This window comes from Macaca thibetana, chromosome 19, assembly GCF_024542745.1.
Source record: "Macaca thibetana thibetana isolate TM-01 chromosome 19, ASM2454274v1, whole genome shotgun sequence".
NCBI lineage: Eukaryota > Metazoa > Chordata > Mammalia > Primates > Cercopithecidae > Macaca > Macaca thibetana.
The window spans coordinates 28,391,560-28,418,875 of NC_065596.1; the positions used below are offsets into that span (position 1 = coordinate 28,391,560).

The 27,316-nt window shown below is 55.4% G+C and overlaps 3 protein-coding genes across 7 annotated transcripts in view; all 3 read left to right on the forward strand.

Moving 5' to 3' along the window:
* BICRA (BRD4 interacting chromatin remodeling complex associated protein) overlaps positions 1 to 11,349 on the forward strand; it is a 97,228-nt gene extending 85,879 nt beyond the window's left edge. For all 3 annotated transcript variants that reach the window (XM_050772047.1, XM_050772048.1, XM_050772049.1), the window contains 8 exons: positions 1,973 to 2,584; positions 2,758 to 2,938; positions 3,224 to 3,333; positions 4,312 to 4,373; positions 6,479 to 6,627; positions 6,809 to 6,903; positions 7,152 to 7,254; positions 9,401 to 11,349. In XM_050772047.1, the coding sequence (XP_050628004.1) occupies positions 1,973 to 2,584; positions 2,758 to 2,938; positions 3,224 to 3,333; positions 4,312 to 4,373; positions 6,479 to 6,627; positions 6,809 to 6,903; positions 7,152 to 7,254; positions 9,401 to 10,491 (2,403 nt within the window). In that variant the 3' untranslated portion in view covers positions 10,492 to 11,349. The remainder of the gene's footprint in view (positions 1 to 1,972; positions 2,585 to 2,757; positions 2,939 to 3,223; positions 3,334 to 4,311; positions 4,374 to 6,478; positions 6,628 to 6,808; positions 6,904 to 7,151; positions 7,255 to 9,400) is intronic.
* Positions 1 to 27,316, forward strand: part of NOP53 (NOP53 ribosome biogenesis factor) — a 289,745-nt gene that overhangs the window by 230,906 nt on the left and 31,523 nt on the right. The window lies entirely within an intron of this gene.
* The window catches only part of EHD2 (EH domain containing 2), a 57,442-nt gene continuing 51,410 nt past the window's right edge, over positions 21,285 to 27,316 (forward strand). Inside the window, exons 1-3 of one of the 3 annotated variants that reach the window (XM_050772200.1) lie at positions 21,285 to 21,475; positions 25,129 to 25,587; positions 26,773 to 26,870. In XM_050772200.1, the coding sequence (XP_050628157.1) occupies positions 25,184 to 25,587; positions 26,773 to 26,870 (502 nt within the window). In that variant the 5' untranslated portion in view covers positions 21,285 to 21,475; positions 25,129 to 25,183. The remainder of the gene's footprint in view (positions 21,476 to 25,128; positions 25,588 to 26,772; positions 26,871 to 27,316) is intronic. The other 2 variants (XM_050772201.1, XM_050772202.1) reach the window with 2 other exon arrangements.

Here is a 27,316-nt window from a genome sequence, read left to right on the forward strand (position 1 = left end):
TATCTGCCTGCTTCAGCCTCCCAAAGGGCTGGGATTACAGGCATGAGCCACCGTGCCCAGCCGAATATTCTTTATCACAGATTTCTGGAGGGGGAATTTCCAGGTCAAAGTCGTGACCCTTTCAAAGTCCCCAGACCAAGCTGCCTTCCAGGGGGCAGCCCCACCAGCCGTACACAGTGCCAAGGACTGCGCCTCTTTTTTTTTTTTTTTTTTTTTTTTTTTTGAGACGGAGTCTCGCTCTGTCGCCCAGGCTGGAGTGCAGTGGTGCGATCTCGGCTCACTGCAAGCTCCGCCTCCCGGGTTCACGCCATTCTCCTGCCTCAGCCTCCCGAGTAGCTGGGACTACAGGCGCCCACAACCGCGCCCGGCTAATTTTTTGTATTTTTAGTAGAGACGGGGTTTCACCGTGGTCTCGATCTCCTGACCTTGTGATCCGCCCGCCTCGGCCTCCCAGAGTGCTGGGATTACAGGCGTGAGCCACCGCGCCCGGCAGGACTGCACCTCTTATCTCTTCTTAGAAGTGGCAAAGCTTTCGGGTGTCTAGATTGATGACTGATTGATTGATTGATTGATTGATTGGTTTGGTTTGGTTCTTTAACTGTCAGAAGTTACTCAGGGCCCAGCTTGGAAGGGATGCTGGAAGGGCTCTAGGACTTAGAGGCCAAAGCTGGTGGTGAATCTGATGTCATGCCGAGAGGCCCGGCTCTGGAGTGTGGTGGCACTGGCTGTCCTCGGGCAGAACTCCTGAGCCATCTAAACCTGAACTCAGCCAGCTTTGAGAAATGGCTCAGAAGTCACTGAGCAGTGTAAAGGCCTCAGTTCCACCTTCCCCAGCCTGGAGAGTCTGGACCAGTTTTGGCGCCTTGGCCTCAGTTTCTTATCTGTGAAATGGGTCCAGTGTTACCACTGCTCTCAGGGCTAGGGAGAGATTGCACAAATGGATGCAGGAGGCCGGCCATTCGTGTTAGATCAGCATGAGCTGTTACTAGGATGCAGATTCTGTGACAGCAAGCGTCACGGTGCCAGCCCAGCATTGGGTACACAGCTGGTGCCCACTGATTACACAGTGGCTGCTCTGGGATTCTTTGGGAGGAGGGTCCATAGGGGCAAGGCGCTCTGTCTGAGACATGCTTTAGGCGAGGTGGCTGTGTGCGCGTGACAGAACTAGCACCAGATCACGTGTGCTTGCAGACACAGGCTTCATCACAGTCTGGTATGTTGTGCACACACACGCACACTTGCACCTGCAAGCTCACGTGGCGCCCAGGTAGGCCTGCAGCCATGGCCACACAGGCACACAGAGGCAGGTGCCCAGGACACTTAGAAGGGGGTCTGGGCCTTCCCATGCCCGCATCCAGAGGTCCACATGTGGCTGTGAACCCAGGCCTGTCCCTGTGTGGCCATCTGTATCCTCGGCAGCCCCCGTGCCATGGCCATCAGCCCCTAGCCACGGTACACAGCATCATGCTGGCGTCTCTTTGCCTTGACTTGGCTGGATGGGCTGGTGGGGGCTGGCGGCTGGGACGCTGCCCTGCCCGCCCTCCTTCCCCGCTGCTGTGCTCGCCGCCCGGCCCTCCTGCCTCCTGCTGGGCAGCAGGTGTGGTGCCCCTGCTGCCGCCGCCACCACTGCCTCTGCTTCCTCCGCTGCTGCCACCCCAACCCTGCAGGGCTCGCCTTTGTCCGGGGAACTGCGAGGGGCTGGGGGAATGGGGCAGAAGGGGGGCTGAAATTGGAGGCCAGAGAAATGTGGAGGAGCTGGGGACAGAGGTCAGGGGCAGGTGGAGGGGGCGCCATGGGGAATGAGAGACGAGGGAGGGACGGGCAGCTGTGGCGGGCTCCCCTCTTAGGATGGGGGTGGGCTAGGAAGGGGGCTTCTGGCGGGGATGGCTGGGGACCCCAGTGTCTTGGGGCAATGGGAGCTACGGTTGGTTCTGACCCCCGCCCCTCCCCTCTCCCTCCCTCCCCTGCCCAGATCCCGGCAGCGGCTCCGCTGAAGGGCCCAGGCCCCTCTTCGTCCCCGTCACTACCTCACCAGGCCCCTCTGGGGGACAGCCCCCACCTGCCCTCCCCACACCCCGCCCGGCCCCCTTCCCGCCCACCCTCCCGGCCCCAGAGTGTGTCCCGCCCTCCCTCAGAGCCAGCCCTGCACCCTTGTCCCCCACCCCAGGCCCCCCCAACTCTGCCTGGCATCTTTGTCATCCAAAACCAGCTGGGCGTTCCCCCACCTGCCAGCAACCCGGCCGCTACTGCCCCAGGCCCGCCCCAGCCACCTCTCCGCCCCCCATCCCAGCCGCCTGAGGGACCGCTGCCCCCAGCCCCCCACCTCCCTCCATCCTCCACCTCCTCCGCTGTGGCCTCCTCCTCCGAGACGTCCTCCAGGTTGCCAGCCCCTACGCCATCCGACTTCCAGCTCCAGTTCCCACCTGGCCAGGGGCCCCACAAGTCCCCCACGCCCCCTCCAACCCTCCACCTGGTCCCCGAGCCGGCAGCACCCCCCCCACCGCCTCCTCGGACCTTCCAGATGGTGACCACCCCCTTCCCAGCGCTGCCCCAGCCGAAGGCTCTTCTCGAGAGATTTCACCAGGTAACGGGAGGCAGGGACCGCCCGCCCCATCAGCCCCATCCCATCCCATCCCCTCAGTCTGATGGGAGCCCCTCCGCCTTACGGATCTGTGTTCCTCCCCAGCCCTGCTGCGTCTGGACACCCCCTCTCCTAGCCTGTGTTCCCCACCCCTCATCCACCTGTCCCCTCCTCAGGTGCCATCCGGAATCATTCTACAGAACAAGACTGCGGGGGGCCCTGCTGCCCCGCAGACCGCCACCAGCCTGGGGCCCCTCACCAGCCCCACTGCTTCTGTGCTGGTCAGTGGGCAGGCCCCATCCGGGACCCCCACCGCCCCCAGCCACGCCCCCGCCCCGGCGCCCATGGCTACCACAGGTAGGGGAGAGGTCGCCCACATGCCCGGGGAGATGGGGCCTGAAGATGGGCGAGCAGGGCTGAGAGCAGGGACGAGGGTCTGGGGCAGGGCTGTGGGACTCAGCACAGGGCATCAGCCAGAACTCAAGGGACCTAGGAAGGCTGGAGGTGGCAGGGCTGGCCCCAGATTTGAAGGGCCAGAGGGCCAGGAGGAGAGGGGTGGGGTACAGGGTGGGGCTACCGTTTGAGGAAGGGGCCTTCATGCAGTGACCGCAGGCCCTGTCTCCCCACCCCGCCCAACCCCAGGCCTCCCTCCTCTGCTTCCGGCCGAGAACAAGGCTTTTGCCAGCAACCTCCCGACCCTGAATGTGGCCAAGGCCGCTTCCTCTGGGCCAGGGAAGACCTCTGGGCTGCAGGTAAGGGGCCGTCAGAGCAGGGGTCAGGACAGGACCAGGAGTCTTTGGGAACTGGGAACCAGGGCTGGCAGGGGCAGGGAGACACGGGAAGACGGGGACAGGATGAAGCTGGGACCATCAGGCAGCTGAGACACCACGAACAGCCGTGCAGGGACAGGAAGGGCAGAATGACACCCAGACAGGCAGCCAGAGATGAGGAGAAACACGGAAACGGTGGGACAGAGACGGCACCAAGACGACTGGCAACAGCGTGAGGGACTGTCACTGGGGCAAGAGCAAGTGACATGGACACAGGATGGGGAGGACAGGGCTAAGACTCAGGATAGGAAAGGCGGGTTGAGACGAGACAGACCTGAGACAGAGCGGATCAGGGACCAAGAATGGAAGGGTGAGAGGGCAGGGACAGCTGAGGCCGAGGCCACCTGTAAGACATCAGGGAGATGGAAGACAAGGAGAGGAGCAGATGGGAGGACCAGGACCCAAGAGGCCGGGAGAGGCTCAGAGACGGAGATGCCGGAACAAAGGCCAGACGCTGAGGACAAGAGGGGAAGCAAGGAAGGGAGGTGGGGGGGCAAAACGACTGGAGCCGCATGGGGAGAGAGGCTGTGCGAGGCAGGGGCGCCGGGTGCTGGGCGGTGACGTGGGAAGCAGGCATCCAGCAGAGGAGGGAGGTCACACACAGGCGGCCCTGGGCGAGGGGACGGAGGGGACCCAGGTGGAGGACGCCCAGGGCTCCAGCCTGCCTTTCACCCTCTCCGTCCGCTCTCCAACCCAGCCCAGGTCTCCCCCTGGGGTTTATTGTGATGGGCAGGGGATCCTGCGGCTGGGGCCAGGCCCCCACCCGGGTGAGACAGTGGTCCCCTGCCCCGTCTTTATCCCAGGCTGCAGGAGAAGCGGGTCAGGGCGCAAAGGGGAAGCAGGTCAGGGGAGGGAGGGCTTCTGGAGGCAAAGGCCTCTCACTCACCTTTCTTCTCCCAGTACGAGAGCAAGCTGAGTGGCCTGAAGAAGCCCCCAACACTTCAGCCCAGCAAGGAAGCCTGGTGAGTCCACACCCCACCCCTGCCCGGTACTTTCCAGAGACCTGGGGAGCACGGGGCCACCCTCCAGAAGCGGGATTGGGGGCCCAGTTGCCAAGCCCAGCTCCACCTCTTGCTAGCAATGTAGTTCCCTCATAGACCCTCAGTTTCCCCTTCTGGAAAATGGGGTGGTAATGGGGGTGACCAGAGGGTGGTGGAGGGAGGGTGGGCTGTGACTCCGCCAGGCTGGGGCTCAAGAGGGCAGCAGTTTGGTCCGTCCTGGTTGTTGCTGTGCCCTCTGCATCTCCCACACAGCGGGGCAACGTCAGTGCTGAGCCCTACTGGGTGGGGGAAGTGAGTGGGTGGACATGGCTGTTGGGAGGGTGATGGGGGGTGTTTGGAGATGGATGGATGGGAGTCTGGGTGGATGGATGGGTAAATGCTGGATGGCTGTCTGCCCTCGCCTGCCTTCCTTCCACCACCAGGGTTTTTTGTTTTGTTTTAGGGGGGTTTCTTTGAGCCAGAGTCTCACTCTGTCACCTAGGCTAGAGTGCAATAGCAATGTTGGCTCACTGCAACCTCCGCTTCCCGGGTTCATGTGATTCTCCTGCCCCAGCCTCCCAAGTAGCTGTGACCACAGGCACCCACCACCATGCCCAGCTAATTTTTGTATTTTTAGTAGAGACGGGGTTTCACCATGTTGGCCAGGCTGGTCTTGAACTCCTGGCCTCAAGTGATCTGCCTGCCTCGGTCTCCCAAGGTGCTGGGATTACAGGCATGAGCCACCATGCCCAGCCCACCATGAGTGTTTTTTAAAAACATGTAAGGCTGGGGGGTGGAGGTTGCAGTGAGCTGAGATCGCGCCATTGCACTCCAGCCTGGGTGACAGCGAGACTCCGTCCTCCCACCAAAAAACATATATATATTTTTACATATATTGTGGAGACAAGGTCTTACTATGTTGCCCAGTCTGGTTGGTTTTGTTTTTGTTTTGTTTTGTTTTTGGAGACCAAGTCTCATTCTATCACCCAGGCTGGAGTACGGTGGTGCAATCTCGGCTCACTGCAACCTCTGCCTCCTGGGTTCAAGTGATTCTCCTGCCTCAGTCTCCTGAGTAGCTGTGATTACAGGTGCCTATTTTTTGTATTTTTAGTAGAGATGGGTTTTCATTATGTTGGCCAGGCTGGTCTTGAACTTCTGACCTCAAGTGATCTGCCCATCTCGGCCTCCCAAAGTGCTGGGAGTACAGGTGTGAGCCACCATGCCCGGCCTAGGTTGGTCTGAAACTCCTGGGCTCAAGCGATCCTCCCATCTTAGTCTCCTGAGTAGCTGGGACTACAGGCACGTGCCACCACACTTGGCTAATTTTTAAATAATTTTTGTAGAGACAGGGTCTTGCTGTGTTGCCCAGGCTGGTCTTGAACTCCTGGGCTCAGTCCTTCTGCCTTGGCCCAGCAAAACGCTGGGATTGAAGGCGTGAGCCTCTGCCTGGCCTAGGAGTGTAGATTAAGTCCCCACTCAGTGCCCAGGCCTGAGCCCCATGTTGGGAACACAGGAGTAAGTGACAAAGTCCCTGCCCCCAGAGTACAGAGAGGCTGCTGGTTTTTAGCCAAGGGTGGAGTTGGGCCTGCCTGGTGGGAGAGACAGTCACACAGCCAATAGACATAACCCGCTGTAACATGGGCTACAAAAGCGGCCCGTGAGAAGACAGGATGCAGTCTCCCTCCTTCCCTCCCGGAAGGCTGCACTTAGGAAGAACCAGGGTGGAGCCACACTGGCCCCAGGTGGCAGGAGGCAGAATAGCAGCTTCCAGGCTCTGGCCTCTCCCGCTCTGCTCTTCCTCCTTTATGTGCTTTGGGAAGGAGTGACTTCACTTCACTTTTTCCACCTCATCTTCCCCTTCTGTAAAATGGGAATAGCGATAGTACTGCTTTGGTCGGCCCCAGGGACTCAGTGAGATGCAACAAGCACGTTCAGCACTTGCGAACACCGCTGCCCAAGTATTCCCCTTCCCTCTGTTGTGTTCAGTTGCGGTCTGGGGCTGAGGGTTCAGGGACTTCCCCTGGCCCTCATCTGCCCCCCCACCCCGACCCTCCGCCGTGTGTGGTCTCTCCCCTCTCCACCCGCAGTTTCCTGGAGCATTTGCACAAACACCAGGGCTCCGTCCTGCACCCCGACTACAAGACGGCCTTCCCCTCCTTCGAGGACGCCCTGCATCGCCTTCTGCCCTACCATGTCTACCAGGGCGCCCTCCCCTCCCCCAATGACTACCACAAAGGTGAGGCCTCCCCAGGACACAGCCTTGTATGTCCCGGGGGACCCCAGCCGGCGGGGCGGGGCGCCGCCAGCGTAGAGTTGTAGGTGCACGGTGCGCTGTGCTGCCCCGCCCCGCCGTCCTTCCTGCGCGGCTGCGGCCGCCCCCAACATCTCCGCCCTTGCCTCTCTTCCCTTCCTTGCAGTGGATGAGGAGTTTGAGACGGTCTCCACGCAGCTGCTGAAACGCACCCAGGCCATGCTCAATAAATACCGGCTCCTGCTCCTAGAGGAGTCCCGGGTAGGGTCAGAGTTGCCTTCCTCGTTTCTGGGCTCTTCCCTGCTGGGACGCTGCCCCTTTCCCTCGCCCGCTCTGGGCAAGGTGGAGCCTTCCACCCCTTCTAGCCCCGGGAGGGAGGTTGGGAGGGAGGCGTGAGCTCCGATCACAAGGAGGACAGTTTGGACCCTGTGCGCATCGTCCCCATCGCTCGCGCCCCTTCCCCCTTCTTGCTGGTTCACTCGCACGTCTTCTCTTCCCCTCTACCCCAGAGGGTGAGCCCCTCAGCGGAGATGGTAATGATCGACCGAATGTTCATTCAGGAGGAGAAGACCACCCTTGCCTTGGATAAACAGCTGGCCAAGGAGAAGCCAGGTGAGAGAGGGTAGTGAGAGGGGAGGGGAGGGAGAGGTGCCCCCACCCCACCTGGGCGGAAGAGTTAGATTCCGGGTGGGGAGTGGGTGTATGGCCCTACCTCACTCCACCACTAGGAGGCGCCCCAGCCCCGCCTTCCTACTGCGGCTGGGCCTCCCTTGACCTGCCGCCTCCCAGACCAGAGAGCCCACATCCATCTTCCTCCATCCCTGTGTGTCCCTTTCACGAACCCCGACACCCTAGGATGGGGGGAATATTCTGCCACCCCCATGGGACAGAAAACGGGAGAGCAGGCTCCTAGGTTGCAAAGTATATAAGGTAGCGCCCACTCTTGGGTGCCAGTCCTTTGGGGACTCTGAGAGTGAGTGCCTCCTTAAGTGTTGCACCTTAGGCGGCTCTCTGGCCTCACTCTAGTCTCCTGTCTGCAGGAAACGGTACAGGCAGTTCCCAGCTGCCAGAGTTTTTAGAATATTCCCTTAGCCCTCACCTGCATTCCAACTCCAGAGCTTCCCTTAAAAAAACATGGTCCCTGCTTTCTGCTGCCAGGCCCAGGCTTTTCACCTCGAGCTCTGGACCTGAATTTTGAAAAAGTAGTCATTGGTACTTAAATGGGTGCAAAGGGGGGGCCATAGTGAAGGAGGGGCCGGGAGCGAGTCTGAAGTCTCTATGGTAGGAGAGGAAGGATAGTTCGGTGGTTAGGGGCTCGATGCTGGAGTCTTGGTTCAAATCCTGGCTCTGCCACTTACTGACTGTGTGACCTTGGGCAAGTTACTTACCTTCTCTGTGTCTCCGTGTTCTCATTTTGTAAAGTGGGGGTTTTGATGATCAGTTTACAGTCCTTTATCTGACACCATTGGGGCCCGATATGTTCTGGAATCCTTGCTTTTAGAAAGGCGATGAGCTACCTAGATGCTGTCTTCTGGTTTACCCCCAGTGGGTTTGGGGAGGCACTCTATGATCAAACACACTTCTGGAGTGACATCGATGGGTATCCAGAGTAGTTGGGATAAATCAAGACCATAAATAACCTCATGTAGCCGGGTGTGGTGGCTCACACCTGTAATCCCAGCACTTTGGGAGGCTGAGGCTGGCGAATCACCTGAGGTCAGGAATGCGAGACCAGCCTGGGTAATGTGGTGAAACCCTGTCTCTACTAAAAATACAAAAATTAGCTGGGCATGGTGTCTGGCACCTATAATCCCAGCTACTTGGGAGGCCGAGGCAGGAGAATCACTTGAACCCAGGAGGCAGAGGTTGCAGTGAGCTGCGATCACGCCACTGCACTCCAGCCTGGGCAACAGAATGAGACTCTGTCTCAAAAACAACAACAATAACAACAACAAAAACACCTCATGTCATTTCAGACCAGATTTTGACATTAGATACTTCTTTTTTTTTTTTTTTTTTTTTGAGACGGAGTCTCGCTCTGTCCCGCAGGCTGGAGTGAGTGGCGCGATCTTGGCTCACTGCAAGCTCCGCCTCCTGGGATCATGCCATTCTCCTGCCTCAGCCTCCCAAGAAGCTGGGACTACAGGCGCCCGCCACCGCGCCCGGCTAATTTTTTTTGTATTTTTAGTAGAGACGAGGTTTCACTGTGGTCTCAATCTCCCGACCTTGTGATCCGCCCGCCTCGGCCTCCCAAAGTGCTGGGATTACAGGCGTGAGCCACCGCGCCCGGCTGAAATTAGATACTTCTTAACCCCATTTTTAAAAAGTTATGTATATAATTAGAGCAATGCTGTCCAATAGAACTTTTATATTTTATTTATTTATTTGTTTGTAGAGACAGGGGTCTCACTACTGTGCCCAGGAAGGTCTCAAACTCCTGGGCTCAAGCGATCCCCCTGCATTGGCCTCCCAAATGCTGGGATTACAGGCATGAGCCTTGTTTTATAGTCTCTTAATTCAGTTAAGTCTGAATGAGCCCCACGTGGCTCGTGGCTGCTGTGCCAGACACAGTGGTTTGGAGTTGGGGGAATTTGGGCCTTGCTGAAGAGGGTCTCACCCAGCCTGTCCTGAGGATTGGAGGGTCCAGGGTGCGGTCTGGTGCCTGGCAGGGGGTAGGTGCTTTGCACACAGCTCCTCCCAGCTCGGTCGCGGGGGCCTCAACCTAACCCCGTGGGTTTTCTTTGCCCCGATTCTGCAGACGAGTACGTGTCTTCCTCCCGCTCGCTCGGCCTCCCCGTTGCAGCCTCTTCTGAGGGTCATCGGCTCCCCGGCCACGGCCCCCCGTCGTCTTCAGCTCCCGGGGCCTCCGCCCAGCCCCCTCCACACCTGCCCACCAAGCTTGTGATCCGGCATGGCGGGGCAGGCGGCTCCCCTTCGGTCACCTGGGCCCGGGCGTCCTCCTCCCTGTCCTCCTCCTCCTCCTCCTCCTCCTCTGCCGCCTCCTCCTTGGACGCCGACGAGGATGGCCCCATGCCCTCGCGCAACCGCCCGCCTATCAAGACGTACGAGGCCCGGAGCCGCATTGGGCTCAAGCTTAAAATCAAGCAGGAAGCCGGTCTCAGCAAGGTCGTGCACAACACGGCCCTGGACCCCGTGCACCAGCCCCCGCCTCCCCCCGCCGCCCTCAAGGTGGCTGAGCCCCCGCCAAGGCCGCCGCCGCCACCGCCACCCACGGGCCAGATGAATGGCACGGTGGACCACCCGCCGCCTGCCGCCCCCGAGCGCAAGCCCCTGGGCACCGCCCCGCATTGCCCGCGCCTGCCACTGCGCAAGACCTACCGCGAGAACGTGGGGGGCCCTGGCGCGCCAGAGGGGACGCCCGCAGGCAGGGCACGAGGAGGCAGCCCGGCGCCGCTGCCCGCCAAAGTGGACGAGGCCACCAGCGGGCTCATCCGCGAGCTGGCGGCCGTGGAAGATGAGTTGTACCAGCGTATGCTGAAGGGCGCCCCACCAGAGCCCGCAGCCAGCGCCGCCCAAGGCACTGGGGACCCCGACTGGGAGGCGCCCGCGCTGCCCCCTGCCAAGCGGCGCAAGTCAGAGTCGCCCGATGTGGACCAGGCCAGCTTCTCCAGCGACAGCCCGCAGGATGACACGCTCACCGAGCACCTGCAGAGCGCCATCGACAGTATCCTGAACCTGCAGCAGGCCCCCGGCCGGACGCCCGCGCCCCCGTACCCCCACGCTGCCCCAGCCGGCACGCCCGCCTCCCCGCCGCCCCTGCACAGGCCCGAGGCCTACCCGCCCTCCAGTCACAACGGCGGCCTCGGCGCCAGGACGTTGACCAGATAACACCGGGCCGCCTCCCCTTCCCCGTCCCCTCCTCCCGCAGACGCCAGCCAGGTGTCCGCCCTCAGCCTCCTGGGGACTCGAGCCGGGGATCCCCTGACGGTTTTTCTTGCCTAAGTTATTTGAGTCACAAAGGCCTCCTTCCCTGCTGCCTGCTTCAGCTGGGTTGCTGGGGGGTGGGCGTGGATTTAGAGGAGGGGGCTGTGATGTAAAACGCCTCCCCTGCCAAAGGAGGGGTGAAGTGGTGTGTCAGTTCCTGTTTCTTCCCACTTCCTGGCACACTCTGCTCCTCTGTCCGGGGGACACGCGCGTGTGTTCGCCAGGGATGGGGCCACCAGGTTGATGCCAACGCTCCGGGTGCCTGTCTTGTCCGTGTGGCTTCTCAGATGGTGGAGGGTGCTGGGAGCTGGCAGGGTCCTTCTAGACAGTCTCAGCCTCTCCCCACCGCCCCCAACAGGCTGTCAGTCAAAACCAGAGAGGGGCTGGGGGAGCCAGCTTCCCAGCGCGCTGTGCCCGCAGGCACCCGTGTGACATGCACACGTCCAGCTCCGTGACCCGTGTCTGTGTGTGTGCGCAAGTGAGTGAGAGATTTCGAATGCCCTCACCCCTCGACTTTGAAATCTGAGCAAAACAAGAAACTAGGGTCTTCCTCTCCCCCGACCCCCTCCCCAGCTAGTCTTCCCTCTGTTCTTCCTGCCTCCAGCCGCCCGCGCCAGATTTTGAAATCTCGGAGACAAAACTAGTACTGTAAGATAAATTTTTTTGTACTGTATTTATTGTGTATAACGATTTTTTTAAAGGAGAATTCTGTACATTTAGAACTCTTGTAAATTAAAAACCGATCCTTTTTTTAAAACTGTACTCACGCCGCCTTGGCCCATTGCTTTTGGGTGTTTGAGGGTGGGGCAGTGTTTGGATCTGGGGTTGTGAGGCCTTCTTCCGTGTGCATTTGTGGAGCACCTGCTGAGTACCAGGCCCCGTTCTAGACTCAGGGGGTTCAACATGAACAAGGCAGACAGGAGTCCCTGCTAAGCCGGTAAGCTGACTTGTTAGTGGGGAAGGCAGGTGGTAAACAGCGAAGCCAGATCCAGCCAATTCTTATTTCCGTTAAGGTGCTATCATCTCTGCATACACTCGGAGAATTAGTGAATACTGAGCCGTTTCCCCCAGGCACACAGGGTTAGGTTTCTAAGGGCCTCTGATCACCACATTTTGGTCAATACATCACCTTAGTTTACGTGTATTGCTGTTTAAAAACACTTCTTAATGTACTTTTGAGATGGACTCACTCTCACCCAGGCTGGAGTGCAGTGGCACGATCATGGCTCACTGCAGCCTTGACCTCTCAGGCTCAAGTGATCCTCCCACCTCAGCCTCCCAAGTAGCTAAGATTATAGGTGCACCACCATGCCTAGCTAATTTTTTTTATTTTTTGTAGTGATGGGATCTCACTATGTTGCCCAGGCTGATCTGGAACTCCATGGCTTGAGTGATCCTCTGGCCTTGGCCTCTCAAAGTGCTGGGAATACAGACGTGAGCCACCATGCCCAGCCCTAAAGATAGACCTTATTTCATTTATATTGTTGATTCGTTCACATCGAAGTCATGCCAACAGCACTATAACTGGAACCTGGAGGAAGTTTATGTCACAAATGTATTTTATCTTTTCTCCAAAGGCACATCACAGCTTCTTGCACTTTAAGGTCACTAGACCGCACTTCAGCTCTACGCGTATGGCCATTTTGAACAATGAGTCACCAACAGAAAGCACAAAAATGTGAAAAGTGTGGGACTGGATACACCAAAAAAAGGATGCGTGTTTATGGTACGAGAGCCAAAAAAAAGAGGGCAGAGTGTCGCCTTATTCAACCTCAGCTGGGAATGTGTGTTGGGCAACTTGATATTTTGCAGCCCTGTGTGTGCTGAGATTCTTGACTTGGGGGTTACAAAGAAGTTTTGACAAGCAGATAAATGTACAAATATGATATTTGCAAATAGCGAGGGTCCACTATAAATGTGTACAGTGTCAGATGCCCATATAAAGAAAAATCAGGCTGGGCACGGCGGCTCACACCTGTAATCCCGGCTCTTTGAGAGGCCAAGTCGAGCAGGTCACCTGAGGTCAGGAGTTCGAGACCAGCCTGGCCAACATAGTGAAACCCTGTCTCTACTAAAAAAAAAAAAAAAAAAAAAAAAAAAAATACAAAAATTAGCTGGCATGGTGGCATGTGCCTGTAGTCCCAGCTACTTGGGAGGCTGAGGCAGGAGAATCGCCTGAACCCAGGAGATGGAGGTTGCAGTGAGCCAAGATTGTGCCACTCCAGCCTGGGCAACAGAGTGAGACTCTATCCCCTGCCCCTCCCCCCAAAAAAAAAGAAAGAAAAAAAAAATCATGCTAGGTGTATTAGTCCCCTCAAGTTGCTATAACAAAATGCCCCAAATAGGGCAGCTTAAAACAACAGGTATTTATTCTCCAACAGCTCTAGAGGCTCAAAGTCTAAAAATAAGGTGGCAGCAAGGCCATGCTCCCTCCAGAGGTGCTAGAGGAGGATCCTTCCTTGCCTCTGCCAGTTTCTGGTGGTCCCAGTTGCTCCTTGGCTTGTGGCTGAATCAGTCTAATCTCTGGCTGACTTCCCACTGTGTCTCTTCTTTTTTTTTTTTTTTTTGGGACGGAGTCTTGCTCTGTCGCCCAGGCTGGAGTGCAGTGGCGCGATCTCGGCTCACTGCAAGCTCCGCCTCCCGGGTTCACGCCATTCTCCTGCCTCAGCCTCCCGAGTAGCTGGGACTACAGGCGCCCGCCACCTCGCCCGGCTAATTTTCTTGTATTTCTTAGTAGAGACGGGGTTTCACCGTGTTAGCCAGGATGGTCTCGATCTCCTGACCTCGTGATCCGCCCGTCTCGGCCTCCCAAAGTGCTGGGATTACAGGCTTGAGCCACCGCGCCCGGCCTCCACTGTGTCTCTTCTAAGAGCATCAGCCATATTGGATTTTTGCCCATCCTACCAGTATGCCCTTGTCATAACTTAATCATATCTGCAAAGACCCTGATCCCTTTTTTTTTTCTTTCTAGCTTTTTCTTTTCTTTTTTTTTTTTTTTTTTTTTTTTTTTTGAGACAGAAGTCTTGCTCTGTTGCCCAGGCTGTAGTGCAGTGGCGTGATCTCGGCTCACTGCAATCTCTGCCTCCAGGGTTTACGCCATTCTCCTGCCTCAGCCTCCCGAGTAGCTGGGACTACAGGCATGTGCCACCACACCCTGCTAATTTTTTGTGTACTTAGTAGAGACAGGGCTTCACTGTGTTAGCCAGGATAATCTCAATCTCCTGATCTCATGATCCGCCCACCTCAGCCTCCCAAAGTGCTGGGATTACAGGCATGAGCCACCGCGCCCAGCCCTTCTAGCTTTCTTCAGGCCAGAGACCCTGATTCCAAATAAAATTACATTCACAGGCACTAGGGTTAGGACATCAGCATATATTTTGAGAGGACACAATGACTCAATCCTTCATGCAGGGTAAGAAGGTGGGTGTCACAGGTGAGTAACAATTATCTGGGCCAGTGGTGTGGGGTAAGAGAATTTACCAAGACAGTTGTAGGTAAACAAAGGCAGTTTTATGGGCTCACACCTGTAATCCCAGCACTTTGGGAGGTGGGCAGATCACTTGAGGTCAGGAGTTCAAGACCTGCCTGACTAACATAGTGAAACCCTGTTTCTACTAAAAATACAAAAATTGGCCGGGCGCAGTGGCTCACACCTGTAATCCCAGCACTTTGGGAGGCTGAGGTGGGCAAATGACATGAGGTCAGGAGCTTGAGACCAGCCTGGCCAACATGGCAAAACCCTGACTCTACTAAAAAATACAAAAATTAGCCACGCATGGCGGTGGGCACCTGTAATCCCAGCTACTCAGGAGGCTGAAGCCGGAGAATCACTTGAACCCAGAAGGCAGAGGTTGCAGTGAGTTGAGATCCCGTCATTGCACTCCAGCCTGGGCAACAAGAGTGAAATTCCATTGAAAAAAATAATACCAAATAAAAATACAAAAATTAGCTGGGCGTGGTGGTGCATACCTGTAGTCTCAGCTACTTGGGAGCTGGGAGGATCACTTGAGCCCAGGAGACAGAGGTTGCAGTGAGCCAAGATTGTACCACTGCACTCCAGCCTCGGCAACAGAGGGAGACTCCATCTCAGAAAAAAAAAAAAAAGGCAGATTTATGACATAAAGTAGGAAAATACACTGCAAGGTTGCAATGGGCAGCACAGCCAGAGATAAGCTGATTGCAAGGAAACAAAGGCTTGCTGGGGGTTATATAGGATGGAGTTGGGTTTTTTGTCTGTTTTTTAGATGGAGTCTTGCTCTGTCATCCAGGCTGGAGTGCAATGGCATGATCTCAGCTCACTGCAACCTCCGCCTCTCGGGTTCAAGCGATTCTCCTGCCTCAGCCTCCCGAGTAGCTGGGATTACAGGCGCCCACCACCATGCTCAGCTAATTTTTGTATTTTTAGTAGAGACGGATTTTCACCATGTTGCCCAGGCTGATCTCGAACTCCTGACCTCAAGTGATCCATCTGCCTCTGCCTCCCAAAGTGTTGGGATGACAGGCGTGGGCCACCGCGCCCGGCCTGTAGGATAGAGTTCATGCTGCGTGCTGAAGGGAGCTTTGCGCAGTACTGATAACGCCAGGGTCACAGTGAGCTCACCTGCAGGTGTCTGGTGATACTCGGGCACAGGAAGATGGAGTTATTTGTACAGGAGGGCTATGTCCTGGACAGGAAAGAAAGGCAGACCTGTAACTTAGCTGCTTTATCTTTTTGCTTTCCTATGTTCTCAACAGCCTGACTCTCCCTCATTAGGACTCTGCAAGTGGGTAAGGCAGCTGTCAGGCCCTAGTATGCCTTTGTGTGAACTAGAAAAGGGCACCCCTTACTCCTGGGTCCAGAATTTGAAGGGCAGAGCGTGAGCTGGGCTCCAGCCCCATCTCACCCACCCAGTGAGTGCCTTGAGAAGTGAACAACCTGCCCAACTGCACATCAGGGCCCTCGGGATCAGGTGGGAAGGGAAGGATTCTTTGAGGAGGTGATATTTGAGCAGAGACATGCAGGAAAAGAGGGAGGAAGCCACAGGAGATCTCTTAGGGAACAGCATCCAAGGCAGAGGGAACCGCCAGTGCAAAGGCCCTGTGGCAGGAGCCTGCCTGGAGTGTCCGGGAACAGCGAAAAACCAATGCGGCTGCAGCCCATGAGTTATGGGGAGAGGTCTGGAGGTGAGGTCGGAGAGGGAACAAAGGGCACCTCATCGTGCGGGACGGTATCCTCCAAGGGGATGATTTCGCTATTACTCTGAGTGAGACCTGAGCTTCAGGAGGGCCCTGAGCTGACTTAGGTTCACCAGCACCCTCTGGTGGCTGTTTGGGGGAATAGACGCGGGGCAAGGGCGGAAACCAAGTGCAGCGAGAAGGCGACTGCTGTGTGAGTCCAGGCGAGTGGTGGTGGCGGCTGGACTGGGGTGATGCACCCTGTTTCTCTGCAGGCCCCTGGAAGTGTTTTGTTTGTTTATTTCTTTCGTTGTTTTTAAGACACAGGGTCTCGGCCCAGCACTGTGGCTTGCTCCTGTAATCCCAGCACTTTGGGAGGCAGAGGCAGGTGGATCATCTAAGGTCAGAAGTTCGAGACCAGCCTGGCCAAAATGTCGAACTCCAGTCTTTACCAAAAAAGAAAAAAAAAAAAAAAAAAAAAAAAGAAAAGAAAAGAAAAAGAAAAAAAGAGAAAAGAAAAGAAAAAAATTAGCTGGGTGTAGTGGTGTGCGTCTGTGGTCCCAGCTACTGGGGAGGCTGAGATGAGAGGATTGCTTAAGCCTGGGAGATGGAGGTTGCAATGAGCTGAGATTGCACCACTGCCTGCACTTCAGCCTGGGTGATAGAGCCAGACCTTGTCTTAAAGAGAGAGAGAGAGAGAAGATCTCACTGGGTCACCCAGGCTGGAGTGCAGTGGTGCGATCATAGCTCACTAAAGCTTCGAACTCCTGGGGTCAAAGGATCCTCCTGCCACAGCCTCCTGAGTAGGTGCATACCACCTTGCCTGGATAATTTTTATTGTTTTATTTTTATTTTTTGTAGAGACAGGGGTCTCACTGGTCTATAGCAGTCCTCCCACATCAGCCTCCCAAAGCGGTGGGATTATAGGCGTGAGCCATGGCAGTGGTCCCCCTGGGGTTGTGTGTGGGTGGGAAGCTGATTTCTGGGGTACCAGAGGGATGGACCATCCCCTTTCCTAGCCCTAGAACTACCCCTTCCACATGCAAAATAAAGCACTATAGGAAAACAGCTGTTTCTTTTAAAAAAATTAATTTTTTTTTAGATGGAGTCTCGCTGTGTTGCCCAGGCTGGAGTGCAGTGGCACGATCTTGGTCCACTGCAACCTCCTCCTCCTGGGTTCAAGCCATTCTCCTGCCTCAGCCTCCCAAGTAGCTGGAATTAACAGGTGTGCACCACCATGCTCGGGTAATTTTTTTTTGGCATTTTTGGTAGAGACGGGGTTTCACCATATTGCCCAGGCTGGTCTTGAACTCCTGGGCTCAAGCGATCCCCCCTCCTCTGCCTCCCAAAGTGCTGGGATTACAAGTGTGAACTACTGTGCCCGGCCTAAATGGCCATTTCTTAACATCCTTGGCTCACAAAACTCTCAGAGAGACTGTCCTGAAAGACCCCTCCTGATTACTCACAAAGACTCATCTACAATTTCCACGGGCTCTGGGACTCAGTTCCGGAAGGCTGACTGCCTGCAGGCAGAGCAGAAGAACAACAGTGACTAAACTTTGCTAAACAGGGAACTGCGTGGGTCCTCACAGCACCCCCAGCGTGGGAACTAATAGGCCCAGCTTGCAGGTGAGGAAATTGAGGCGCCAAAGATGCAGTACATGGCAGGCTGGGCTGTGGGCCAACCTGCATCAGTGCATTCACTAGAGAGAGCTGGCAGTGGGGCCTGTGAGCAATAAGTGTATACAGTCGCTGAAAATATCCACAACTGGGCCGGGCGCGGTGGCACATGCCTGTAATCCTAGCACTTTGGGAGGCCAAGGCGGGTGAATTGCCTGAGCTCAGGAGTTCGAGACCAGCCTGGGCAACACGGTGAAACCCCGTCTCTACTAAAAAAATACAAAAAATTAGCTGGGCTTGGTAGTGGGCACCTGTGGTCCCAGCTACTGGGGAGGCTGAGGCATGAGAATCACTTGAACCCGGGAGGCAGAGTTTGCAGTGAGCTGAGATCTCACTGCTGCACTCCAGCCTGGGCAACAGAGGGAGACCCAGTTTCAAAAAAAAAAAAAAAAAAAAATCCACAACTGCCAACTGGTGAACACATCAGTGATTCCTCTGGGTGGCGGGGACCCAGGTCGTGCTAATGCCACTGCGCTTTGCTGGTCATATTTGTGGTTGACAGAAACTGAATTTCAGTGAAAACTCCAGATGTCTTCCCCTCACCCCCCATCTAAGCTCACAGATCCTCTGGAATGTTTTATTTTTGTTTGTTTTGTTTTGAGACAGTCTCACTCTGTCACCCAGGCTGGAGTGCAGTGGAACGATATTGGCTCACTGCAAACTCCGCCTCCTGGGTTCATGCCATTCTCCTGCCTCAGCCTCCCAAGTAGCTGGGATTACAGGCGCCCGCCACCACGCCCAGTTAATTTTTTTGTATTTTTAGTAGAGGGGGTTTCACCGTGTTAGCCAGGATGGTCTCGATCTCTTGACCGAATGATCTGCCCATCTCGGCCTCCCAAAGTGCTGGGATTACAGGCGTGAGCCACCGCGCCCAGCCGATCCTCCGGAATGCTTTGCAACAGGTTGAGAAGTCCTGGGGTAGAAGCGAAACAAGACTCTCCCATCAGACAACTCTGGCTCAACTCCGAGTTCTTCCACACCTTGGCAGGCCAAACTCTACTTTTTTTGTTTGTTTGTTTGAGACAGGGTCTTGTTCTGTCACCCAGGCTGGAGTGCAGTGGCACCATCACAGCTCACTGCAGCCTCAGCCTCCTAGGCTCCAGTGATCCTCCCACCTCAGCCTCCCGAGTAGCTGGGACCACAGGTGTGCACCACCACACTCGGCTAAGTTTTAGACTTTTTTTATCTTGCAGAGATAGGGTCTCACTATGTTGCCCAGGCTGGTCTTGAACCCCTAGCCTCGAGCAATCCCCTGCCTCAGCCTCCCGAAGTGCTGGGATTATAGGCATGAGCCACTGCACCCAGCTCTGAGACTCTACTTCCTTGTACCTCAACTTTCCCATCTGAGACATAGGAAGAATAATAATAATAACAATAATAACAGCACTTGCCCTCCTGGGGAAGGCAGATGATTTAGGTGATGCTTTTGGAACAGGGCCTGTCTCCTAGCAGTAGCAACAGTAACATAAGTCATCATTAAGCTCCAGACCTTTTATATATTATATATATAATAGTAATATTATAGTAATAGGTTATTGGCTGGGCGTGGTGGTGCACGCCTGCAATCCCAACTACTCGGGAGGCTGAGGCACGAGAATCGCTTGAGCTCGGGAGGCAGAGGTTGCAGTGAGCCGAGATCGCACCACTGCACTCCAGCCTGGGCAACAGAGTAAGAGTCTGTGTCCAAAAAGAAAAAAAAGAAAAAAGAAATAATATGCTATAATTATATTATAATAATATAATATATATAATATCACTTTTATTGAGATATAATTCAGAAGCCATGCAATTCACCCATTTAAAGCATACAATTCTGTTGGGCACGGTGGCTCATGCCTATAATCCCAGCACTTTGGGAAGCTGAGGTGGGTAAATCACTTGACGTCAGAAGTTTGAGATGAGCCTGGCCAACATGGTGAAACCACGTGTCTACTAAAAATACAAAAATTAACCGAGTATGGTGGCGGGCACCTGTAATCCCAGCTACTCGGGAGGTTGAGGCAGGAGAATAATTTGAACCTGGGAGGTGGAGGTGGCAGTGAGCCGAGATCATGCCACTGCACTCCAGCCTGGGTGATAGAGTGAGACGATCTCAAAAACAAAAGAAAATAAAAAAACCCAAGACTCCTGTTTCTTGGAGATATTATGAGGGTTCGATGAGCTAATACATGCATGCAAAGAGCTCAGAGTGGCACCTGCACGTAGGAATGGCTTAGTCAACATTAGGGATTGTTTCTACAAATGTTTACTGAGCCCCTGCAGTGAGCTGGGCATTGTGCAAAGCCCTCATGGGGCTCATGTTCTCCAGGCGAAGACATTCCCTTAGGCAGAGAAATGTGGAATATGCAGAGTGGTTGGAAGGGCTGTGGAGAAAAATAGGGCAGTGATAAGAGGTAGAGAGTGGGTTCTACCTTAGGCGGGGCGATCCTGGAGGGCTTCTCTGAGGAGGTGACATTTGAGCAGGGACCTGAAGAAGGGGAGAGAGTGAGGTATTCAGATCCCTATGGGGAAAGTACTCCACGAAGAGGGGTCAGCAAGTGCAAAGGCCGTGAATCTGGAGGGTTGTGGGTGTGTCTGAGGAACGGTGAGGAGGCCACGGTGGCTGGAGTCGCCTGATGAAAGCGGACAGGGGAGATGTAGGTGGATCATGCTAGGCTTTGTGGGCCTTGGTGGGGACTTTGGCTTTTACTCTGAGAGAGAGGAGAGCCAGGGAGGGTTGTTAGCCGAGAAGTTTCATGAACTCCCTTAAGTTTTAAAAGTAATACTATTTTTATTTGTTTATTTATTGCAGATGGAGTCTCACTCTGTCGCCCAGGCTAGAATGCAGTGATGTGATCTCGGCTCACTGCAACCTCTGCCTCCTGGGTTCCAGTGATTCTCCTGCCTCAGCCTCCCAAGTAGCTAGGACTACAGGCACGTGCCACTGCACCCAGCTAATTTTTGTATTTTATTTATTTATTTATTTATTTATTTATTGAGACGGAGTCTTGCTCTGTCAACCAGGCTGGAGTGCAGTGGCACAATCTCCGCTCACTGTAAGCTCCGCCTCCCCTGTGTTTAAGTGATTCTCCTGCCTCAGCTTCCCAAGTAGCTGGGACTACAGGCACCTGCCACCACACCCGGCTAATTTTTTGTATTTTTAGTAGAGACGGGGTTTCATCGTGTTAGCCAGGATGATCTCGATCTCCTGACCTTGTAATCTGCCGGCCTCGGCCTCCCATGTATTTTTAGTAGAGATGGGTTTGCACCATGTTGGCCAGGCTGGTCTTGAACTCCTGACCTCAAGTGATCCACCTGTCTCGCCTCCCAAAGTGTTGGGATTACAGGTGTGTAATTATAGGACCGTGCCCGGTCCTATAATTTTTTTTTAGAGGTGAGGTCTCGCTCTGTCACCCAGGCTGGAGTGCAGTGGCACAATCCTAGCTCAGTGCAGCCTCGACCTCCTGGGTTCAAGCAATCCTCCCACCTCAGCCTTCCAAGTTGTTGGGATTACAGGTGTGCACTCCTGTGCCTGGCTAAATTATTTTATTATTTATTATTATTTTTAATAGACATGGGGTCTTGCTGTGTTGCCCAGGCTGGTCTTGGACTCCTGGCCTCAAGCAATCTTCCCACCTTGGCCTTCCAAAGTGTTAGGATTACAGGCGTGAGCCAGGGCGCCCGACCTAAGTTATTGTTACTCTTATTGCTGCTGCTGTTGTGATTCCCGTGTTAAGAAGAGAGACGGATTGGGGAGCAGCCCAACGCCGGAGGTGGAGGTGGAATTCGAATCCCAGACGGGACGCTGGAGCTCTCGCCCGCGGTGCTAAGGCGTCTTCCCCACTCCCCACAAGGGGGCGCCAGAGGCCGGGCGCCCGGTTTTGAGGGGGGGCTCCTCGTCCCTCCCCTCCCTTCTGTCCTCCCTCCCGTCCTCCCCGCTCCGGGCCCCACCCGGCTCAGACGGCTCCGGACAGGACCGCGAGCACAGGCCGCTCCGCGGGCGCCTCGGATCCCTGCGGGACCCCACCCCCGCCCAGCCTGCCCAGCCCGCTGCAGCCGCCAGCGCGCCCCGTCGGTGAGTGCTCCCAGCATCGCAGCTGTCGCCTCACGACCCCCGCCCGAGCCTACCCTGGTTCCTCATGCCTGATCCCTGCTCCCCGCCACCCTATCCCCAGTCTGTAACGGTCTCCCCAGGTGTTCCCCAATCCCTCCCAGTCTTCACCAGTCCCCCCAGTCTGTAACCATGTCCCCCACTCCACCAGTCCCCTCACTCTTCCGCAGCCTCTCCCACTCCCCTAATCTCCTCCATCCTCCCCCAACACCCCTCCCTATCCCCTGGCTAGAGATCCTCTGGGCAGGGTCTCCATCCAGGCCCTCATCCATATCGGCTAACTTGGCCCCTCCAGCCACCCAAGAGCCCCTCTCCAGCCTCACCAGCTCCATCGGCCACTGCTGATGGCATTCTCCCCAACACTCTCTCAGGGCCCTCCCTGCCTGGGACACCGCCCAGAGCCCTCTCCCTCTGCCCACATCCCAGATCCTGCCTCTCTTTTCCGCTCCTGCCACTCCTTCACGAACTCCCTTTCCTTTTATCTCCCCCACCCCCTCGCCACCCCTTTTAAAAGTCTCATGATTTTATGGATTTTAGCATATTTGATTTGCAGTTATTTTGATGCTCAAATTGCTCCATTTTTGACCATTGGCCACCCCTGCAAGCTGGGTCCTCTGTTCCTGTAACATGCCCAATCCGCCTTTGAGCACTTCCTCACCGTCTGACCCAGGCTCACTTGTTCTTCCCTGCCCCAGCCCTGGAATCCACCATTTCTCTAAGGAGTCCCAGGTTCTTTTAGTGGTGAATGGTATTTAGAGACTCCCGTCTTACCAAAAGTTGATTCTTTGAAAAGATCAGTAAAATCATAAGCATCAACGGGACCAATCGTTTTTGTTTTTCTTTTTTTAAAAAAGTAAAGACGGCCGGGCGCGGTGGCTCAAGCCTGTAATCCCAGCACTTTGGGAGGCCGAGACGGGTGGATCACGAGGTCAGGAGATCGAGACCATCCTGGCTAACACAATGAAACCCCGTCTCCACTAAAAAAATACAAAAAAATTAGCCGGGCATGGTGGCAGCGCCTGTAGTCCCAGCTACTCGGGAGGCTGAGGCAGGAGAATGGCGGGAACCCGGGAGGCGGAGCTTGCAGTGAGCCGAGATCGCGCCACTACACTCCAGCCTGGGCGACAGAGCGAGACTCCGCCTCAAAAAAAAAAAAAAAAAAAAAAAAAAAGTAAAGACACACACATATGGCTGGTATCAGAAATGAAAGAGGGGACATCACTACAGATCCTATGGTAAATAAAAGGATAGTAAGGGAAGATAGAGAACACAGTCTGGGTGCTGGAGGTGCTCATTGCTCCTGGATTGGTCATGGTTAACCTCCCTAACTCAGATCTTTAGACCTACAATAGGATTGCAAGCTCTGAGGTCAGGTTGCCTGGGTTTGAGTCCCAGTTCGAGCATTTTCTAGCTAAGTGATCTTGGGTAATTTATTGCTGTCTTCATTTGCCTTGTTGCTGAGCCTCCTTTGCCTTGTTAAAAAAGCAGAGATGAGGCCGGGCATGGTGGCTCATGCCTTTAATCCCAGCACTTTGGGAGGCCGAGGTGGGCGGATCACGAGGTCAGGAGATCGAGACCATCCCGGTTAACACGGTGAAACCCCGTCTCTACTGAAAATACAAAAAATTAGCCAGGTGTGGTGGCGGGCGCCTGTAGTCCCAGCTACTCAGGAGGCTGAGGCAGGAGAATGGCGGGAACCTGGGAGGCGGAGCTTGCAGTGAGCTGAGATCGCGCCACTGCACTCCAACCTGCAGCCTGGGTGACAGAGCGAGACTCCGTCTCAAAAAAAAAATACAAAACAAAACAGAGATGAGCCAGCATGGTGGCTCACACCTGTAATCCCAACACTTTGGGAGGCCGAGGCGGGTGGATCACCTGAGCTCAGGAGTTTGGGACTACCCAGGGCAACATAGTGAAACTCTGTCTCTACTAAAAATACAAAAAAAAAAATTAACTGGGTGTAGTGGCGCATGCCTCTAGTCCCAACTACTTGGGAGGCTGAGGCAGGAGAATCTCTTGAGCCGCAGAGGTGAAGGTTGCAGTGAGCCGAGATTGTGCCACTGCACTCCAGCTTGGGCTACAGAGTGAGACTCCATCTCCAAAAAAAAAAAAAAAAAAAGACAAGGAAAAGCGGGGATGGTAATAGACCTACTTTACAGGGTTATGAAGGTTAAGTGAGTTAGCACAGTGCCTGGCATGCAGTGATCATAAATGTTGCCTCATTTTTCTTAACACTCAACAGCCCTCATGACCTGGGTACACCCAGGCAACCTTCTCAGCTCCATTTCTCAACCCTCCTCTTTGTGCCCCTGTGTCAACCACCCAGATATTTCATGGCTCCCAACACACCAGGACCTCTCACACCCCCAGACCTTTGCATGCACCGTCCTCTCTGCCTAAATCCCCTTGTCTTGCCTGCTGTTCATGGAGCAGCTCAAAAGTCAGCCCTGCCCTGAGTCTTACTGGTGCTGTGGTCGCTTTCTCACACCCTCCTCTGGATGTCTGGCTTGTGTCTAGGTCCTCATTAGAGGCTCTGGGTGGGTGAGGGACGATCTCTGACTGGTTTCTGGGTCCACAGTGCCTGAAGCATGGAGTGAGTGATTTCAGTGAAAACGTGTCAAATGATGGAAGGGTGAAGGGAGGAAGAAATGAATGAAGTGATTAAGGAATCCGTTTCTTCCAGGCAGCTTCTGTATCTTTCGCCTTGTCCATCTCTTGGTTTTCCATTACCACCATCAATCCCCCTTCTTCAACCACGTCACCATTCATCTTTCTTCTTTCTCTTCCTTCAGCTGGTTCACTATCATCTCCTCTTTTTTTTGTTGTTGTTTTTTTGTTTTTGTTTTTTTGAGATGGAGTCTTACTCTGTTGAGTGCAGTGGTGGGATCTTGGCGCACTGCAACCTCCGCCTCCCGGGTTCAAGTGATTCTCCTGTCTCAGCCTCCTGAGTAGCTGGGATTACAGGTGGCCACCACCATGCCTGGCTAATTTTTTATATGTTTAGTAGAGACAGGATTTCACCATATTGGGCAGGCTGGTCTCAAACTTCTGACCTCAGGTGGTCCACCTGCCTTGGCCTCCCAAAGTGCTGGGATTACAGGCATGAGCCACTGCACCCAGGTTTTGTTTGTTTGTTTGTTTGTTTGCTTGTTTTTTGAGATGGGGTCTTGCTCTGTAGCCCAGACTGGAGTGCAGTGGCATGATCATAGCTCACTGTAGCCTTGAACTCCTGAGCTCAAGCAATCCTCCTGCCTCAGCCTCCCAAAGTGCTGGGACTACAGGCATGTGCCACCATGCCCAGCTAATTATTTTTTTTGTAGAGATGGGGGTCTCACTATTTTACCCAGGCTGGTCTTGAGCTACTGACCTCAAGCAATCCTCCTGTCTCGGCCTCCCAAAATACTAGGATTACAGGCGTGAACCATCGTGCCTATCCCAATTCCATTCTTCCTCCTGCCACCCACCATCCATGCTCTGTGACCACATATTTGTGACCACAAATATCTGTGCTCCTCCTCCTTCTTCACCCATCCTGCCACCCAGACAGTCTACACTCAGACCCCTTTCTTCCTCCTTGGCCAGGCCGCCCATGCTCTTGCCCGCTCCCCATCCCACAGGCAGCTCTCCATCTGCACGTCTCTCCGTGAACCCAGTGGGCAGTGTGCCGCCACCATGTTCAGCTGGCTGAAGCGGGGCGGGGCGCGGGGCCAGCAGCCCGAGGCCATCCGCACGGTGACCTCGGCCCTCAAGGAGCTGTACCGCACGAAGCTGCTGCCGCTGGAGGAGCACTACCGCTTCGGGGCCTTCCACTCGCCGGCCCTGGAGGATGCAGACTTCGACGGCAAGCCCATGGTGCTGGTGGCTGGCCAGTACAGCACGGGCAAGACCAGCTTCATCCAGTACCTGCTGGAGCAGGAGGTGCCCGGCTCCCGCGTGGGGCCTGAGCCCACCACCGACTGCTTTGTGGCCGTCATGCATGGGGACACTGAGGGCACCGTGCCCGGCAACGCCCTCGTCGTGGACCCGGACAAGCCCTTCCGCAAACTCAACCCCTTCGGAAACACCTTCCTCAACAGGTGTGCCAGCCGCGGGCCCAGGGCGCATCCTTCTTTTTCTTTTTGTTGAGACGTAGTTTCCGTTCTTGTCGCCCAGGCTGGAGTGCAGTGGTGCGATCTCAGCTCACGGCAACCTCCACCTCCTGGGTTCAAGCGATTCTCCTGCCTCAGCCTCCTGAGTAGCTGGGATTACAGACACCCGCCACCACGCCCAGCGAGTTTTTGTATTATTAGGTACAGACGGGGTTTCACCATGTTGGCCAGGCTGGTCTCGAACTCCTGGCCTCAAGTGATCCACCCGCCTCAGCCTCCCAAAGTGCTGGGATTACACGCGTGAGCCACCGCACCCGGCCCTGGGGGTGCATCTTGCTGTCCCCCTTCTCTGTCCCCTCCCTGACTGTGTTTCCCTCCTTCTCAGCCCCAATTCCCTTCTCTCTACCCAATTCTTCCCATGCCTGTCTCTGCTCTCTTATTCAGGGGAGCACCTAGGCTAGTGAAGTCAGCATGCCTGGTTCAAATCCCCGCCAGCTGGGTGGCCTCAGGCAAATGACTTGACCTCTCTGCCCTTCTTGTAGCCTCATCTGCAAAATGGGGATCAATCACCTTGGGCCAGGTGCGGTGAGACTCGTCTAAAAAAAAAAAAAGAGAGAATCACCATGGTCTCTATGCCATGGTTGCTGTGAGGACTTGGAACAGCACCTGGTGGCTGGGTGCGGTGGCTCACACCTGTAATCCCAGCACTTTGGGAGGCCAAGGTGGGCAGATCACCGGAGGTCAGGAGTTCGAGACCAGCCTGGCCAACATGGCGAAACCCTGTCTCTACTAAAAATACAAAGATTAGCCGGGCGTGGTGGTGCATGCCTGTAATCCCAGCTACTCGGGAGGCTGAGGCAGGAGAATCACTTGAACTCGAGAGGCGGAGGTTGCAGTGAGCCAAAATAGTGCCACTGCAATCCAGCCTGCGTGACAGAGCAAAACTCTATCTAAAAAAAAAAAAAAAGAACGCACCTGGCACAAATTAAGTGCTTACCGAACATGAGCTGTGACTGGTTACAGCTCTGAGATGGTCCTGGTCACCCTTTTTCTGTCTGGAGTCTTTCTTCGCCCATACAGGATGCTCTGTCATGCTGTCCCGAGTCCCTCTTCATGTTTTCCCTCCTTCTGTCCTTCCCTGTGTTGACCTCTGACCTTCCCTCTACCCCCCAGGTTCATGTGTGCCCAGCTCCCCAATCAGGTCCTGGAAAGCATCAGCATCATCGACACCCCGGGTATCCTGTCGGGTGCCAAACAGAGAGTGAGCCGCGGTGAGTGGGGCTGGACCCTGGGGTCAGAGGAAGGAGCGGCTGGGCCTGGACTCCTGGGTCTGAGGGAGGAGGGGCTGGGCCTGGACTCCTGGGTCTGAGGGAAGAGGGGCTGGGGGCCTGGACTCCTGGGTCTGAGGGAGGAGGGGCTGAGCCTGGACCCCTGGGTCTGAGGGAGGAGAAGTTGGGGACCTGGACTCCTGGGTCTGAGGGAGGAGGGGCTGGGGGCCAGACCCTGGGGTCTGAGGGAGGAGGGGCTGGAGGTCTGGACTCCTGGGTCTGAGGGAGGAGGGGCTGGAGGTCTGGACTCCTGGGTCTGAGGGAGGAGGGGCTGGAGGTCTGGACTCCTGGGTCTGAGGGAGGAGGGGCTGAGCCTGGACTCCTGGGTCTGAGGGAGGAGGGGCTGGGGGCCTGGACTCCTGGGTCTGACGGATGAGGGCCTGGGATCT